Source organism: Macrotis lagotis, chromosome 1 (genome assembly GCF_037893015.1).
Source record: "Macrotis lagotis isolate mMagLag1 chromosome 1, bilby.v1.9.chrom.fasta, whole genome shotgun sequence".
NCBI lineage: Eukaryota > Metazoa > Chordata > Mammalia > Peramelemorphia > Peramelidae > Macrotis > Macrotis lagotis.
In genome coordinates this window covers 353,090,129-353,108,314 of record NC_133658.1, presented here as the reverse complement: position 1 = coordinate 353,108,314, position 18,186 = coordinate 353,090,129, and the positions used below count along the sequence as shown (strand labels likewise).

The following is an 18,186-nucleotide window of genomic DNA, read 5'->3' as shown; positions in this document are numbered from 1 at the left end:
GAGATGAGAGCTATACTATACTTCCCTCAGTTCTGTGATAGTTACATGATGTCCCTGATGGGGATATTTATTCTGCTGATAGAGAGACAGCAAGGTAGCTTAGTGAATAGAGAGCTGGGATTTAAGTAAAAAAACCTGGGTTCAAATTTGACCTCAGACACTACTAGCTTTGTGACCCTGAGCAAGTCATTTGATCTGTTTGTCTTAATCCACTGGAGAAGGAAATGCTTAACTACTCCAGTATTTTTGCCAAGAATATCCCATATCATAGATAGTCAAACACAACTGAACACCACCAAGAACAGTTAGATAGCATTCCATCCTATATGATAATCAATCATATTTTTCTACAATCTCTCCAAAGGGGAACTACCCAACACCCTAGAAGTCTTCTATCATGAATACCAGGGCAGTTCTCAAGTTTTCTTATCACTTGCTTTTGTAACACTTCCTTTTCTAATTATACATGTCTTTGGCAATGACTTTCAGGCTCCCTGTTGCGTATTATTAGAAATTTGTATCACCCCACATTTAAATGATGATGATGATGATGATGATAATGGTGATGACATAATGTAGAAGGTCTTATGGTAAGTGAAGGGAGATCAAAAGATAATACATTGGCCCTGTTCTCATCAAGCTTACTGTCAATTAAGGAAATAAGACATGAATACCAATGACAGGAATACATAATATGTGACAAAGTGTTCTGATGGTTTATAGGCAGGGGGATCTCCTTCATTAGAAACTTGTGAAAGGCTTTAATGTGGGTCTTATTCCAGGAGACAAACCTCTTTTTTTCCCCTCTGTACCTAGAAATGGTGGTGGACGAAGTGGAACCTTTTGTGCTATCTGCAGTGTGTGTGAAATGATCCAACAACAAAATATCATTGATGTGTTCCACATAGTGAAAACATTGCGGAACAACAAATCCAACATGGTGGAAACACTGGTAAGTTTCTCAAGACTAGGAAGAGGGACTCTTGTTCAAACTAATTCTTTTTAATTCAATTCAATAAACATAAGTGCCATAGCACATATATGCTGGACACTAGGCTAGATGCTGGCAAGACAAGGGAGAAGAGAAAAATAGTCCCTGCCCTCAAGGTGCTTACCTTCTACTAAAAGACTACAAAAAATAAACATGAATCAGAGTAGGGGACCAAAAGTCTGAGATTCATTTCTACTCCTCCTATAATTACTAGACCTTTGGCTCTAGGATGGACCAAAGGACATATTTCTCCAGTCTGTAAAATTTCCTCTGCCAATATAGACCTTTCCAACATAGTCTAATTAAAATCTTATTCACATTAACTCGTGGGGAAAAGTCAATCTGAATCATCTAGAAGGAAATTAAATTTTATTTATAAATACATTCAAACTGGAACTAAGATTTAAAAAAAAAGATTTTTTAGGTAATTATTGGACTAGAAACCAGAAATTATTGATCAGAAAAGATGATCACACAAATCTATCAAAGTATCAAAGAGTGATTTATAATGAGCATACTGCAATATTACAAGGGTTTGCCATTTCAATCCTTGGAGTTAATCCTTCCAATGATACTGATTATAAGCCCCCTCTACCTTAAGAGGTAATTTCAGGAGTTTCTGTGACCCAAAATAAACCATTCCCAATCAGCTAATGATAAGCTTCACTGAACTTGGCTAGACTTGACCACTGTAGAACAAACACACAGTCACTCAGTCAGGATGTACTTGAACCTTCTCCAGCTTGGAGGGACCTGACTATTCTTACTCACCACCGACTTTGCTTGGAAGAGTCCAGTTTTAACTCTGGAGCATGGGAAGAAGGTGACTTGAGGAGTTTAATTATCATATTGATTATTTTTAGGTAAATGGGTACTTTGGACATACTTGAAAACAATATCTTTTCTTAAATAGTTTGAGAGAACTCCCTCTATAATCTTTTTAATTAATTTGATCATTCATTCATTCAATACTTACTTAGTACCTACTGTGTACTAGGCCACAAGAAATACAAAGATGATTAAGTCCTCCTTGCCTTCCAGGAGATCACAGCCAAGCACACTATTCACTGGCTTTCCAAACCTCTTTGTCAGAGACAGGGCTCAGGGAAATTTCAGTTCAGCTCCTGCTGAAATCCTTACCAATTTCAAATTTGTGAAGTCTAACTGAATGAAATTTAATTCCTATTTATTCCTGGTGCCTCAATGCTCCATTTGTCCACCTAATAAGATAGGTTCACTGTAGGACTTAGCTCATTTTGATTATTCACTCTAAAATGGTCAGCATGAAAGGTACCATTGAAATGTAAAATGCTCTATTTGCTTCTATTCCATTTCCTGAAATGCCCCTGTTTGGGTGATTCAAAGAATATTTGACTAATTTCAAAATTAGTTTCTGTTTCGGGCTGCACACAGGCCAGAAAAGGTTAGATGGGGATTAGATAGCCTAGAATTGCTGGGTAACAGGGGAAATGTGACTGTGAATGAAAATCTATTATACTTAGCTTAAAAGATAGGTTACCTACTTAGAAATATTGTAAAGTGATTCTACTATAAGTTTATTACTAACATTTCTAAGTAAAATTCCCTGTTAACAAATCTCTCCTTTTGTCCCTTTCTTAGGATCAATATAAGTTTGTATACGAAGTCGCACTGGAATACTTAAGTTCATTTTAGCGTAATGGAACAGGGAACCTTCTGGTATCTCAAAAATCCCTTTTCTCTGAAAGGCAGTAACCAGGGTATAAGGAGTGAGAGACTGGACAGATCCTGACACCACAGACTTGGGGACCCCTGCTTTCCTCTGTAGCACTTACTGCTTCTTCAATGGTCTCTTGTTCATCCCAAGAAGCTTACAGGCCAGATGGGAGAGAGTCTCCTTTCTAATGGCCCTGTATCTGCAGCACCATGTTGGATCTCCCTCACCTGCACCTGGAGCAATTGGAATTTCTGATCCCAAAGCTCTTGCTTCTTTTGTTCTTTTCAAGTTTGTGAATCTCATATTACTGTCCTTTGGAAAAGCCAAACTCAATGGAGGAGGATACATGGAAGAAGGGAGGCATGTGTGTCCTCTACAACACCCCTGTTCCTTGGGGGTGGTTATAAAGAGCACAGATACCTTATCATGTGCAAGGGAGTCAAGTCCTTTAAGGTCATTGGTCTGTTGTCCTCTCCTTCTGGATCCCTGGATTCCCTCAGTCCCAATGACCTAGACTGACCCAACTGGGCCAAGCCTCCATGTGCCATTGCTGCCACTGTGCCAGACTTCAGTGCATCCTCAGTGTATTGCACACACACAACCTGCATGTGGCCCTGTTCCATTGCCATCACCCCTAAAGCTTTGACCTCAGCTTTCTGTCTTGTTAACAGAACCAGGGCCAAATGCAGAATCCTGTTGATATTATTTTCTGGGCTTTTGTGGTCAGTTTGGGGGGATGCTCAAAAGCTTGTCAGTCCTTCTTTGTGTGTCCTAGATTGTGCCTGCCTCTTTTGTCACCAATCCGGCATCTTGACCCCTGAAATTTCAGGGGACTCCTAACTGATGGCCCACTGAGTTTCTATGATGATGCCACCCCCTGTGAAGGGGACAGAGTATTTTTCAACAGCGTACCTGAAAAGAAAATGATTTTTTTCAATGTAAAAAAAAGTTCATTTTAGCTTAGTGGAATGTAATAGTTTCTCATCTCATAAAAATTGATATGTTTGAAAGATATGACTAGAAATTGTGTTAGCTGACAATGAGGAATTTGGAAAGTTGGGTAGTAAGTCCTAGCAAGACTAGATTCAAACAGGCACCAGGAGCTGGTTTTGGTGAGTTACTTTGATCTGTAATGTGGCTATGCTTTGTTTCTTTTTATATAAAATTCTTTTCTAAAGAGCTACTACAAAGTAGAGGGAAGGCCAGAGGAGGCAGGGTCTATGTTGTACTACCATCTTGGTAAAGACAAAATATGACTATCATTAGTCCATTTGCTTTCTGACCTGGTAGGGGGTAGAAGGGATCAACCCCAATTACAGAGTAGACCTCTTGATCTCAATTTTTAATTTCTAAGTCACTAGAGGTCTGATGAGGATGTCATTGTTTGCCATAAATGAAGAGATCACAAATAACCCAATATGCCTCTGATTTGAGTATCTTGCAAATGAAAAGTCATTTTCCTTTTCCTTCCTGGTGCTGTTCCCCTGGCTGACTCTCAGTTTTCTAGTTTGGTGGCCCCCTTGGATTCTAGGGAATCAGGAAGCTGTAGTGTGCTATTGGCATACTATTCTCCTGATCCTCTAACTGGGGAAAGAAAAACTTCCTAGTCAAGGTTTCAATTGGTTAACTTTGGCATATCTGTCTGAAAAAGCACAATGACAAGGAGGTAAGAGGGGCACTGGGAGACCTATGTTCCTCAAGGTACCAGATTGACCATGTCCCCTCTTGGCTTACATTCCTTCCCTATTGCCTCCACCTTCCCATTCCTGCTTCCTGAAACCTAAATTTCCTTTCCTAAAGTTCTAAGACTTTTATTCTTAAAGATGAGATAAAGCCTACGATTAATCCATAAATACGCATTTATGCACTTATTGTAAGTCAGTCACTGAGCTGTGCACTGGACATGTGGAGACAAAATGAAATAGACCCTACCCTCAAGGCAGATGCCTCTGGAAGAGGCTGTTCTGACTGTAATGTAAATGGGTAATATGAACTTTTTCAATGATCAAGCTAGGATAGAGAGAGGGGGAAGCAAAGGGACCCTGAGGACCAGAATGGAGGAGTTGGGGATGTCCAGCAGGAGGTAGGGGCATCAAATTCACCATTGGGCAGCCCTGACCCTAGGTGCTTGTGTACAGGAAATCTGGATTTTCAGTGTCTTAGGATAGCAGGGTGGCCTGTCTGTGGCTGTGGCCACAACCAATACCCCAGGAGAGAACTAAAAACTCAGACTGGTCCCAATTCATTCCTGCAGCAGGGTTTCCTCTGAAGCATCTCTAACATTAATTGTTTTTTGCTTATGAGGATCATTTTCAGAAGTACTAACTGAGGAATTCTAATCCATTGGTGATGCTTCTGCCCAAACTGAATAAGGACAGGGATAAATTCCTGGAAATGATCCTAAAGAAGGTCCTCTGGATTGAGGATAAAGTGATGTGTTTCTTATGGGGGCTGAGTGGGAAAGAGAAGAAACCAGAGATTGCCTTGCACTGAGGAAGTGAGCAGCTGTTAAGGGACTAGGGGAGTCATGGAAAAGGCTACCCTTAGCAACTTTCCAACAATTCTCTCAGCTTTGACCTCCAGGAAGACAAGACAAGACTTGGGTCCTGGCTCTGCCATTTACCACCCCTCCTCTCCCTAAGCCTCAGTTTCCCACTTTGCACAATGGGATGGGGGTAGACCAGATGATCTAGACAAGATCTAGACCAGATAGATCACTTTAACTTACCAATGAGATGGAAACTTCCTAAAATAGGTTTACTTTTTCAGGATTTGAATATATTTGAGCAATCACAATTAATTGATTCCTGTGTTAGATGTAGAATTCCATGGACAAGTTGAATTAGACCTCTTCCTCCCCATTTTTCTGTTCTTTGTTTTATTTTTTCATTCTTATTTCTCATCAAACATACAGTATTGAGGTACAACATTTCTGAAAAAGACTGGGGGCTGGGGGTTGAGGAGTTCTGCCAGGCTTTGTCACCATCAGGAGAACCTCTGGGGTCATGAAGGAACTCTACTGTTTGGAGATTAACTTGAGGGTCTTTTCCATGGACTGGGGAGTCTGCTGGAGGAAAAGTTCAAACAAGGGGAGCAACATTAATGCTGAACTTAAAGCTAAAGTCAGGAAAAAGTCATACAACAAACTCTAATCCATTAAAGGCTCCCCACAGACCGGAACTCCCATTCAACTTCACAACCCAGGTCCACAAGGACAGAGTTAAAAGGGATATTGAAGATCATCTAGTCCAATCCTCATTTTGTCAAGTGAGATTTAAGTGATTTGCCTAAAATTATTCAGGGAGTGATAACACTGAAATTTGAACCCATCTTCTGTGCCTCCTTAGTAACACACAATCTACCATCTCTGAAGAGAATACAAGTGATATACAAATAAATAGATACAAAAATATGCAAATGGAAATCAATACATTACTATGACTTATGTGCTAGAAGTGACTATCAAAATATTGCCAAACACATTTGGAGTTCTAAAACAAAGAGGACCATTCACATAGAAAGATCATAGGATAAAAAAATTTTAAAAAAAACACCTGAGCTTCCCTGGTGGCCACGAAATAGTCAAAAAAAGTATGTCCTCTGGAGGCCTTGAGAGGAACATAGAGTGATTAGGTATGTAAGAGCTAAGATCTGTACCAGGGAAAGAAGTTGTTGCTGTTGTTCAGCCACTCAGGCCCATCTGATTCTTCATGACCTCCTATGGGGTTTTCTTGGTAAGGATAGTGGAATGATTTGCCATTTTCTTCTCCAGTGGATTAAGGCAAACATAGATTCATGTGACTTGCCCAAGATAGTGAGCTATCTAACCTAGTGAATATCTGAGCCCACATTTGATCTCAGTTCTTCTAGACTCAAAATGTTCTATCTATTGTGCTACCTAGTTGCCTCAGGCAACTACTCAACCCAATGAGACCACAGATTTATTAAGGCTTTATAATGTCAACCTATATATTTGTCATGTCTCTCTTTTCTGATGCCACAGTTCCTTTAGGGGCTATCCTCAAAGAGTTTACATTCTTCTAGGTTGAGGGGTAGAGGAAGACAGAGATATGACATGGGTATAAGAAAGGGTACCCATATGTATATGTAAGAGAAAGAGAGTGGAAGAATCAGAATATGATGTCAAAAACTCTGGACTTGATGGCAGAAGATCAGGATTTGGGCCTAAACTCTGACATACATTAGCATGTAGTATTAAATAAGTCCCATTTCTTCTGGGTGCTTCAGTTTCTTCCTCTATACAATAAGAATTGTTGGATTAGATGATCCTTTAAGATCTCTTTCTACTGTAACTCTTTGTGATCATTTCTTGCCCTTCAAGCCAGTTGGCTTTTTGATATCACTCTGGATATCATCTAGGGAGCAGTGCAGAAAGGTATACTTTTATCATAATTCCTAGGATATGTTCTTTTCTAGAAAGGATGAACAAGTGGGAGGAGGAGGGAAACAGCTTCAGTAACTCCCAAATGTAGGAATCTTAGGTGACTGGGAAGAGGGTGAAATAAGGGTGAGATAAGGGATGGTACAAGTGGATGTGATGTGCATATAATCAGATAAGCATAACTCAAGATAAGACAGGTACAGTGGAGTAAGAAGTAAGAGTAAGTGGAGTGGAGTAAGAAGATTGGAGTTCAGGTTCTACTGCTGACATACTAGTTGTGTGTTAGGCAAATCAATTTATTTGTCTAGGAAGCCAACTCTATAAGTTGTAGAGAAGATGCTGGTTACTAGAGAGAGGGGTATTCCTCTTTAGGGAGCCCCCAATCTGGAAGAAATCATAGAACCCCACCAAGTTGTGATAGGAGACAAAGGAGAGATTAAGACAAAATGCCTTTGGGGTAGCTGGGTGACACAGTGGATAAAGCACCAGCCCTGGAATCAGGAGTACCTGAGTTCAAATCCAGTCTCAAACACTTAATAATTACCTAGTTGTGTGGTCTTGGGCAAGCCACTTAACTCCATTGCTTTGCAAAAACAAAAACAAAAAAAATATTGGAAAATCTGAGGTGGAAGAAACTTCTTATAGCCCAGGAAGTAGAAAGTCTTAGAAGCAATAAAGAGCTGGATATTTCTTCAGCAATGCAGATAGGAGAGATAGCATTCTAAGAAAGGACTGGAATGCAACCACAAAAAAAAAAAATTGAAAGAGTAGAAGGGAATCCTATGCTCTCAAATACTCTGAAGCAAGGGAGTCAAGTCAACAATCAATCACTAAACATCTATTATGTGTCAGCCAATGTGTAGGGGTGAGGGGTTACAAAAAAGGCAAAAGACATAAAAAAGGAAGACATCACCCAATGGGGACAACAGTCTGAAAGCAACTATGTGTAAACAAGATAGTCAGGATAAAATGAAGATTATCACTACAGGGAAGGCACTGGATTGAAGTGGCATCAGGAAAGCATTTATGAGAGCTATTGTTCAGCTTGGCAAGAGTGAGGAGTACCTGAGGAGAATCTCACCCCAGTCACTGTCCTTGGAAGTAGTCCTTGTGAATTATATGTGCTCATGGAAAGAGTGATCTGTCCTCTCATTCTCCCTAGTCCAGCTCTGAATCAAGCTTCTTGAGAGACAAAAGTTTTTCCATATCACTCCGGAGTTGATCATTTCCCCTTCAAGTTCCAGCCCAACACAGGATATCCAGGTAGAAAGCAAGTATAAGGAGTTCTCCATACAACTCTCCAAAGAGAGCAAGGTTTTCTTTTAAATCCATCAGAGCAACATTTGATGTCACTCTGATGTCATTGCTGCCTCTACTGAGAGGGAGAAAGCACCAGCAGCATTGAGCAAGGTCTTACTGAGACCAGACCCCAAAGCTAGCTTACCCCATTAGCAGAGCCAGCCCCTTGGTAGGAGGTAGATGAGAATAGAAATCCTTGGAGTCCCTTGATACACAAATAACACCCAGAAATAAGACTATGTCTAAAAATATACAAGTATGTGTCTGTGAGATTTCACATGACCAATTATAGACATTCTCTTTATACCTGATGATCTGCCCCAGTGTCATAGGTTTTAAAATTAGAAGGAATCTAAGAAATCATCTGTCCTCTCATTGTGCCAATGAAGAAACTGAGACAAGGTTCAAATCAGGTCCTCTGATTCAAGAACTCTCTCTCCTCTACACCTACATGCTTTGGAGCTCACTATTGGGGAATTAAGGTAATGAGGCTCAAAAAGAACAAAAGTCATTATAACAGAGGCAGGGGTAGACCAAGAACTTGAAGGGACCTCAGAGACTACCTGTTCAACCCTCTCTCTTTACAGATGAGGAAACTGGGGACCAAGAGGTTAAGTGGCTTGCCAAAGAGAATACAACTAGGGTCAGAGGGTGGACTGGAGTTTAGATAATATCATTCTAGATTCAAGATCTTTTTCCACTGTAGTATGCTACTTGAACCTAAGAAGAAAGACATGTGGTACCCAGGGAAGAAGGCAAGGAGTCTTCACTCTGAAAGAATGAGGGCTAAACTCAATGTAGAAACACTGTTAAGGGTTAGATGACTTTGTTCACCAAATCCTACAGTACTAGATATAGAAACATCCTCAGATCATGAAAGAGGTGTTCAGAATAGAGAGGGAATCATATTTTCCCCATTAGTAGTAAACAAAATGAATTTGTTGCACCCACATGAAGATCTATAAATGAATTCCTAAAGAAGCTAAGATAAATTTCTAGACCTTGAACAATGACTGAGTATTAAGGAAAACAGTGGTATTTGGATATGTCCCTAATCTTTGAGACTGATATCAGGAAGGAAGCCCAAATCCAGTCCCAAATCAGCTTTTCATACACCTACCTGACACTACATCCTGTTCTAGAAGGCAGAGGATATGGTTTCAGATCGTAGTTCTTTTTAGGAGGGAAAAGACAGTGTCCAAAATAGGAAATTTTCCAGAGGAGCAATAACCATTTGCACATTAGTGACAGAAAGAAAGAGTATAAGATCTGAGAAAAGTCATAAAGGAAAATAAGAGGGAGGGAAGGAACCTGCTTCCTTGACAAATAAGCCCCTTCCTCTCTCCTGAGTACCTCAACCCAAGCTTGCTCACTAAGGATCTTCCTAGACCAGATGGTAAAGTTCAGATATGTCTGTATCCTTGGATGCATATCTTGAGGCAAGGGATCACTTACCTTGTCCCTCCTACAGGTAGCAAGTCTTTTTTCCAGAGAAGACCTAATGAAGAAGAGACCAGAATTCATGAGCAAAGAATTCATCTCAGAAGAAAATAGCTCCAGAAAGCAGAGTGGGCACAGAATGGGGGGATCAGGGAAAGATGGAAATGATCTGGGATAGTTGTATATATAGCACCTGTGGGGACAGGGGAAAGGTATAAGTGAATCTACACCTTACAAGCAGAGATAAATCCCTTTCGGAAACATGCTAAAACTCTGACAAGGTACCATGGGAAAGAAGTAATGCCCAGAGAAAGAACTGATAACTCCTTGTTTCTAGGCTTCATTTTGCTGCAATGACCAAGACTTTAACAAAGCAAGGAGAATGACTGTAAAAGATGAAGTGAAGAGGGGAAATGAAATCACACAGAAGCTGCTAACTCAGGAACATGAAATGGTTGCAACCAGGACACAGGACTAGAGGATAAAAAAGCAACCATGAGACAAGCCTAGAATGTAAAAAATACAAGAAGAAAATGAGAATAAGTGTTGCAAGAAGCATTTGTTTATAAAGCACAGAAATTAGAACTGAAAGAAACTATTGACAACTTTAGTCCAATCCCACCACATCCCCTTTACAAAAAAAAGAAAGAAACTTGAAATTTGACAGGATCCTAATATTTGAAGTTTAAATATCCTGTGTCCAAATCCTCTCCTTTTACAGAGGAGGAAAATTGAGACAGTTGTACAGAGAGCAGCAAAACCAGATTCCAAATCCAGGATTCTTCCATCTCTGGCAAGATGCTTATGCAGGACCCAGTGTTCTTGTGCTGGGAGAGATGCAAAGATAGATAAGGTATAGACTTTAGTCTGTTTGCAAAGAACTTACTATCTGTGAGAAGGACTTTTTTATGTCTGGTATCTGACCCCTTTGGCAAACTACTGGAGTCTATGGACTCCTCAAAATTATGTTTTTAAATGCACAAAATCAGACATACAAAAAATTTTATTTTGAAATAGTTATCAATCTTTTCAATGTTTGTAGTCCCTAAGTTAAGACACCTGATCTAATAGATGAGATTTCATAGAAATATAATATAATATAGAATTCCAGAAAAGAGGCACAAAGTTCGTCTGAGAGTTTCAAAGAATGTTCTTCCAACAGAGAAACTGAGGAAAGACTTCCAGAGCATGTGGTATTTGAGCAGAATCTTGAAGGATGATGGGTAGACTTTTAATAGAGGGAAGGGGGAGGCAAGAGAAAACTGGAGCAAAGGCAAGGACAGATTTGACTGCTGGGAGTTAGGCCATATTTTTCCTCTTTGGGTCCATTTTTATATTTATAGACATTTCTTATTTTTGCACTCACTTTCTCCACATATTTTTTCAATAGTGCCTGAATTTCCACCACTTTAGCCTAACCTCCTGACATGCACACAGTCTAGTGTTAAGCTTCTTGTAAACTAAACTAGTAATAGCACTTTGGGCCCTTGCAGATATGATAGAGGAGCTACATTTAACTCATAGTCCTCAAAAAAATTATTCATTGGCCTTGCGAATCTAATTTTTTGTAGTAATTGCTGTTTTCTTTTCAAAGTAAATTCTTCATGACAGTCCTGTGAAGGAGGTAGTAAGAGATTCATTGTATAAACAAGGAAACTGAGGCTCAAGAAGCTGAGGAGATATTTCCCTGTGTCACCTAACCTGGGCTCATGACTCCTGGCCTAGCACTCTTAGGTGCATATTTGACTTCATTCCATCCTCTCCCAACCTGTTAGTTGTTCAACCCAAACCAATACTATGGAAGGAGCCCCAACTCTTCATCCTAAAGGGAAGCCATGGCCTTGCCTTTTTCTTCATCAAGCCAGCAGCCTCAAACTACTGTAACCAGAGGCTGTAAACCACAGATAATTTGAGCAGAAAAACAGTAGCTAATGGGACAGAGAGATGTTGGAGATTTAGATTAGTATTTGTAGACATACATTATCACATAGAAATGCTCCTTGTCTAGGCAGCAGGAGAGAGTATCATCTACAGTAGCTTAGAACCCAGAGCATATGTGGCATGCTCACAAGAATAAGAACTCTAGACTTTGGTGTCTTATCTTTCGATTCTGTCCACAGCACTTCTCTGGTCACTCATCAGAAACACTTTAGGATTATGCTTGAAGGTAGAGCAATTTAAGCTGGTTTGCATACATTCAGGATATTAAATAGTATTTAAAAATCCCCACTATTGTTTCACTCATGTGCCAAGATAGGATTAATGCAAGTTGGCTATGTTGATGAATTACCACTACTAGTGAGACTTTACCTGTGCCTCTTGTTAAGATTTTTAAAACATTTTCATATTCATAATCTTATTTGATCCTCAAAGTTCTTCTATGAGCAGGGCAGAGATTGTTAGGCTTGGCTAAAGGAAAAATCTTGTAATGTTTACAATGATTCAAAAGTAGAGTGGGCAATCAGGGTGGGAAGGGAAGGTGAGCATGGGCTCACCATTCTAGGGGGGTTTTAGGCAAAGACTGGATGGTCCCTTGTTCAGGAATAGAAGGATTCCTCTGAGTGCCCTCTCCTCCAACTCTGAAAGTCTAAGACTCTATGAGGACTAGAATGGGGGTCCATTTTTAGCAATGAGGAAATTGATATATTAAATAATTTGACCAAGTTCACACAGATGGAAAATAACAGAGACAGACCGGAATGCTATACCCAAGTTCAGGATTTATTAAATTATATGTATCTTTACAATGAAAAAAGCACACCTTCCTAGTTCATCCCCTCCCACACTGTGGATACTAGTTGGGGCTGCCAGACCCTTATAGAGAAAAAATCAGGAAGGGGCTAGCTTTTCTGGAACCCCAGAAACTTGTCTGACTTTTGAGAACATCCAGACAAGTATTCTTGGTGAAGGAATTTAAGTACAAAAAGTAGCAGGAATTTGTATACAAAACAGAGTGGACTCCTTGTGATGAGTAATTTGATCTTTTGCTGTTCTACAAAAAAGATTGGGGAAAGGCATTAAAAGGGGATAGAACAAATCTTCATATCTTGTTCTGGTCTTTGTCCATGCACCAAGTCAAATCCGGAAAGCCTGAACTTTGTGGTTACTAAGAGCAGAATTTCCCAATCCAAACCAATACTATGAATGGTTTAATACTATTCATATTTCAACACCAATTTTGACCCCAGGCAAATGAAAGAGCTAGGGGTAGAAGTAGGAGTGGAAGAGAAACAAATATTTAAAATTGGAAAGGACCCGAGTGGCCATGTATACTACTAAGACCCTCCCCCCATTAAAAATGAACATACTGGGTGCCAGAGAGGTTAAATAAGTTTCCCTAGTAACCATGATAATCAATTAATCAATCATTTATTAAGCCCCTGCTATGTGCTAGAGGTTGTACTACCTGCTAAGTTATACAAATACAAAGAATGAAACAATCCTTACCCACAGGGAGCTTCTACTCTAATTAATAAATCTAACCATACAAAGAATAAATCTAAGGAGGATAAATACAAATAATACAAACTGTTTAAAAACAAGATCATTTTAGAGAGGGCCACTATCACAAAGACCTTCAGTAGAAGATGGTATCTTCTTGAAGGATGGGATTCTGTGAAGTGGAGATGAGCTAGGAGTACATTTCAGGAATGGGGAGGAGATAAAGTACTCTATATAACGGACAGAGAAAAGGTCAGTTTAGTTGGATCACAGAATATGCTAAAAGGAGAGTGTATAGTGAGACTGAAAAAATAGGTTGGGCCCAAATTGTGAAGGGTTTCAGTACCAAAACAGGAATTTAAATTTGATCATGGAGGCAATAGGGATCCAATAGGGAGTTTATTGAGTAGGGAACAGACATGGTCACATCTGCACTTAAGGAAAGTCACTTTGGAATCCATGTGGATGATGGACAGAAGGGGAGAGAAATAAGAGGCAGGGAGGCCAGTGAAGAGACTGCTGCAATAATATAGGTAAGATGGACTAAGGTAGCAGCAAGGGAATTGAGAGAAGCAATTAGATTTAAAAGATGTTGCTAAGTATACAGAAAGCAAGATCTGGCAATTATTTGGTTTTTGTGAGGTGAGATAGAATGTGCCTTCAAGGTTGCTGCCAAGGTTACAAACCCACAAAGAATGGTGATGCTTTTGACAGAATTTAAGTCTGAAAGGGGGTAGGTTTGAGAGGAAAGTCAATGAATTCTATTTTGGACATGTTGAGTTTGAAATATCTCAAATGGAATTTGAACCTATGTCTTCTGATTCCAATCTAAACCAGTCTGGCATACTTTCCCCTTGCACCATGGCACTAGGAAGACAGATGTTAGTTCTTATGCTAATAAATTTTCAGAAGCAAGGATTGTTGATGATACTCATTTGAGAGAGGGAACTTTGCTTCAGTCTAGCACAGGTAACTGAAAATAGTATTTTAGAAAATTCTGCAGAAATCAGTCAAAAAGCATTTATTCAATGCGTATTATGTGACTAACACTGTGGCTGTTGGAATAAACAACTCTTTATGTCTTGAAGTGTGTAGTGGTGGGTAGGGTGTCTAGGGCTGAGATTCTAAGCCACAGTACATGGTAGACCTCAATGCCAGTGGATAAATGAAGTAGCTGATAGATAAAAAGATAAAGGTTCACACCTACATTGTTCCAAGCTTTGTGCTAGACCCTAGGAAGAAAAGACAAAAATAAAGCAGAGACTTTTCCTCTCCCACTGAGGAGAAACAAAGTATAGATATAAATATATATACATACATACAAAATATACAAAGGCTAAATACAGAATGATTGGGAGACACTGATAACTGGGGAGATTAAGTAAGGTCTTATGAAGATGGTAGTACTTTAATGGAAATTTGAAGAAAGCTAGAGATTACAAGAGGTGCTCTTGAGAGGTCATTCCAGATGGGACAAAGATGGGAGAAAGAACATTGTGTATGAATCTAATTTCTGGTAAACTTCCTAGAGGACCCAGCAAGACAGGGAACAGGAAAGGTAAGTACATGTGGGTTCTTAAGCTATCATCACCCCTGTTTCAGAGTAGTTAGTACTCATATCCCAAACCTATGATTCTGGTGTGTTTTGTGTAAAAGACCTAGTTCCCCATTTGGAACCCAAACTGATAAAATCTTACTCCATCCAAATCTTCCCTGGAGAAGAGAAGACTCAGAGGTGACAGAGTAGTTATTTTGAAATTTTGAAAGGATGCCATGTGGAAGATAAAGGATATTTATACTGTGCAAGAGGACAGAGGTAGAGATATGGGTTGAAAATTTCAGAAAGACAAATTTAGACTTAAAGGATTACAGGAAAGCATCATAGTTTTAAAGCTAGAAGCAACCTTAGGGGGCATCCAATCAAATCCCCTCACTTTACAGATGAGAAAACTGAGGTCAGGAAAAAAGGAAGTGATTTGATTAGAATTACATAGATAATAAATGGCAAAGCCAACAATTTAAACTTAAATCCCATGACTTCAAGTTCATTATTCCAAGTCCAGTGCCCATTCTACTGAACCACATCACCTCTTTTATAAGACAAGGAGAATGGACTGCCTGAGGAGGTAATAGATATCTCTCACTGGAAGTCTTTAAAAGTGGACAGTTTGAGAGTGTTATATTAGGGATTCATTTGAGGGCATGGGTTGACCAAGATGAGCTCTGAATGCCCTATCAATTCATAAGTTCTATGACTCTATGAAATGAACTTGGGGATTGTACAAAGACATTTTCACTTGTGTGGGTATCTAGAGTCTTAGTGGTGAAATGTCATCTTCCTAATTTTCCACAAGACTTCATACATCTGAATCCTTTACCTGGACTTTCTAAAGGAAAGAAGATCTATGTTCCCTAAGCCGAAGGAAGATGAATACCTCACATGTGTCCTTTGTACTTTTACATTTTCCATATACTTTCCTAGAAACAACCTTAAGAAGGATATAGTGCAGGCATTTTCATCCCTATTTTTTCAAGTGATTAAAATAACTCTCAAAGAAATGAAAGCACTTGCCCCAAGAACAGCTTCCCAGACTGCTGGACAGCTCCTTTGTTAATTACTGAATAGCCCTGGATTCCCACCTATGCATCTCCTCTTGAAAGGATTACTCACCTTCAAGGCTTTTCCTCCTCCTTTCAAAGCTTTCATCTCAAAGCACACTGCCTCTGAGATGAAAGCCCAGCTTCTGACCTCTCTATCTCCAGCCCCTGAGCTTTTTCTTGGCAGATCTAAGAAAAAGGCATGGAGGGAGCAAAAACAACTCCCTGCATCAGACCAACTTAGCTGGCCCATGCTCTCCCCTATCTGTTTTGGCCAACCCACCACTGTGACTGCCCTACCACTGCCACCACATATATAGTTCAGTACCCAGGTTAGCTCAGCCTAACCAAGAATGGTGATAAGATATAAAGGCATTTTCCTGCACACTCCCCCCCCCCCCTTACTAGAATTGCTAATGACTGACTTGAAATAAAGACCTTCTTCTGTGTTTTCTTCACTGGACCCTGGTCTCCTAGATTTCCCTAGGAGTTCCTTGGTTACAAAGATTTGACCCACTTGGAGCAGTGTGTTTAACATGAGAACAAAATTTCCTCACTATCCACAACATCCACCCAGAATCACAGTGATTCACATGTGCATAGTTTGGGTGTTCGATAGATAAAGCATGTATGAAACATGGATACTAAAAATTCAACACAAAAAATGTCAGAAGTGTGCAGTCAGTGGGTTTATTCCTTTTGAGCTCAAGAAAAGGAAGGTATATACTGCCAGGTCAAGGATTATCAGATCTATTTTTTGACTGTACAGTGAAGTGTAATTTTTTTCTTTCTTTTTTTTTACAACTGCAAGTTCATCTTATTTATTCTTGTAAATGTTCTCAGACAATGTTTGTAATATGAGCTGTGTTGCAAATCCATACAATTAAATCTGTGATCCTAAGATTCATGTTTTCCTAGGAGATTTGCATTGGTGTCTTATTGTCACTGAGAAAGCATTCACAAAATGTCTTGGAAAGAAAATCAGAGGAACTGCCTGCAGCATTACTACTTTTGCTCCCTGACAATAGCTCCCAACTAGCTCTAAATAATAGGCTGTCCATAATGACCAAAAATGTCAAAATAGTCATTCCTCATGATTTTCTGCAGTCGTCATGGACCAAAACTAGGGTGGGATGACTTGAGGTTTGTCCAGATTTGGGGAGTGCCAAATTTAGAGGGCACTAATAGTCCTTCAGCTGCAATAGCAACAAGAGATCTTAGCACCTAGTTAGCAAGAACTGAATAAGAAACTGTTATACATGATGGGTTGCTATGAGTTCATCCCTGAGCCTGTCTTGATTCTTCAATACTACACAAGGCAGCCCCATGATAGTATATTAGAGACTCCCTTTTATAAGATGGTGGACTGTTCCTTTATCCCTCAAGTGATGGCATACTTTGTGCTCCTTGCCCCTGGGATGAATCATCATACTTTCCCTATCATAAAATTTCCTGACTAAGGCTCTAATATGCCCTAAATCCTCTTATGCACTTGATCTCTCTTTCCCTATTGCTCTCTCCTTTGCTCACTCGCTCTCTCCCTCCCTCCATTTCTGCCCTCTCTATTTTTCCCTTTTTCTCCCCATCTATCTCTCCTTCCTCTTTCCCTTTCTCTCTTCCCTTTCCTACCTTCTAGATTTCTTTACCTTTTCTCTCTCCTCCTCCTTCCCTTTCTTCTTCCCTTTCTCTCCTATTCCTCTCTAGTCCTTCCTCCCTGTCTGTTTTTCCTTCTCTAGTTAAAACTGAGTTTAAACTCTTACAGAACAAATAAACTGTCACACACACACACACACACACATAATGCACAAATAGTCTAGATAAAGTTATTGAGAGATATAAGTATCTCCAATCCTCATGGTTTTTCATTCACTATTTGAGGCAAATTCTATATAATCATTAGATTAATTTAAGGATGTGTATTTGGTATACTAGCAAGAGAGTTGGCTTTGGTGTTAGGAAGACCTAGAGGCAAGTATTACCTGTATGAAACACATACCATCTGTGTGACCTTGAATAGGTCACAACTGCTCAGTGCCCCCAGGCAATGCTTAGAGACTCTCAGTTACGAAAGACCTTGCTGACCTTGAATAGCAGAGGGAATTCCCTTACCTTGGAAGTACCTTAGAACAATGACATTACAGGTCCAGGCCAAAAAGCCAGGAATTTCAAAAATCCATGAGCCTATACAGGTATATATATACATGAGTATACTTGTGTTAGAATAAGACTGTAAATTATGATGAAATTCTATTTTCTGGAATTTGATCAGGAATTAACATTCTGTATCCTTATAAGAATATTTTACATGGAAATTACAGC

The 18,186-nt window shown here is 39.6% G+C and overlaps 1 protein-coding gene across 3 annotated transcripts in view; it reads left to right on the top strand.

Annotated features, from left to right (window-relative positions):
- PTPRT (protein tyrosine phosphatase receptor type T) overlaps positions 1-16,699 on the top strand; it is a 1,378,737-nt gene extending 1,362,038 nt beyond the window's left edge. For all 3 annotated transcript variants that reach the window (XM_074211996.1, XM_074211997.1, XM_074211998.1), the window contains 2 exons: positions 817-952; positions 2,612-16,699. In XM_074211996.1, the coding sequence (XP_074068097.1) occupies positions 817-952; positions 2,612-2,665 (190 nt within the window). In that variant the 3' untranslated portion in view covers positions 2,666-16,699. The remainder of the gene's footprint in view (positions 1-816; positions 953-2,611) is intronic.
- The last annotated feature ends 1,487 nt before the right edge of the window (positions 16,700-18,186 follow it).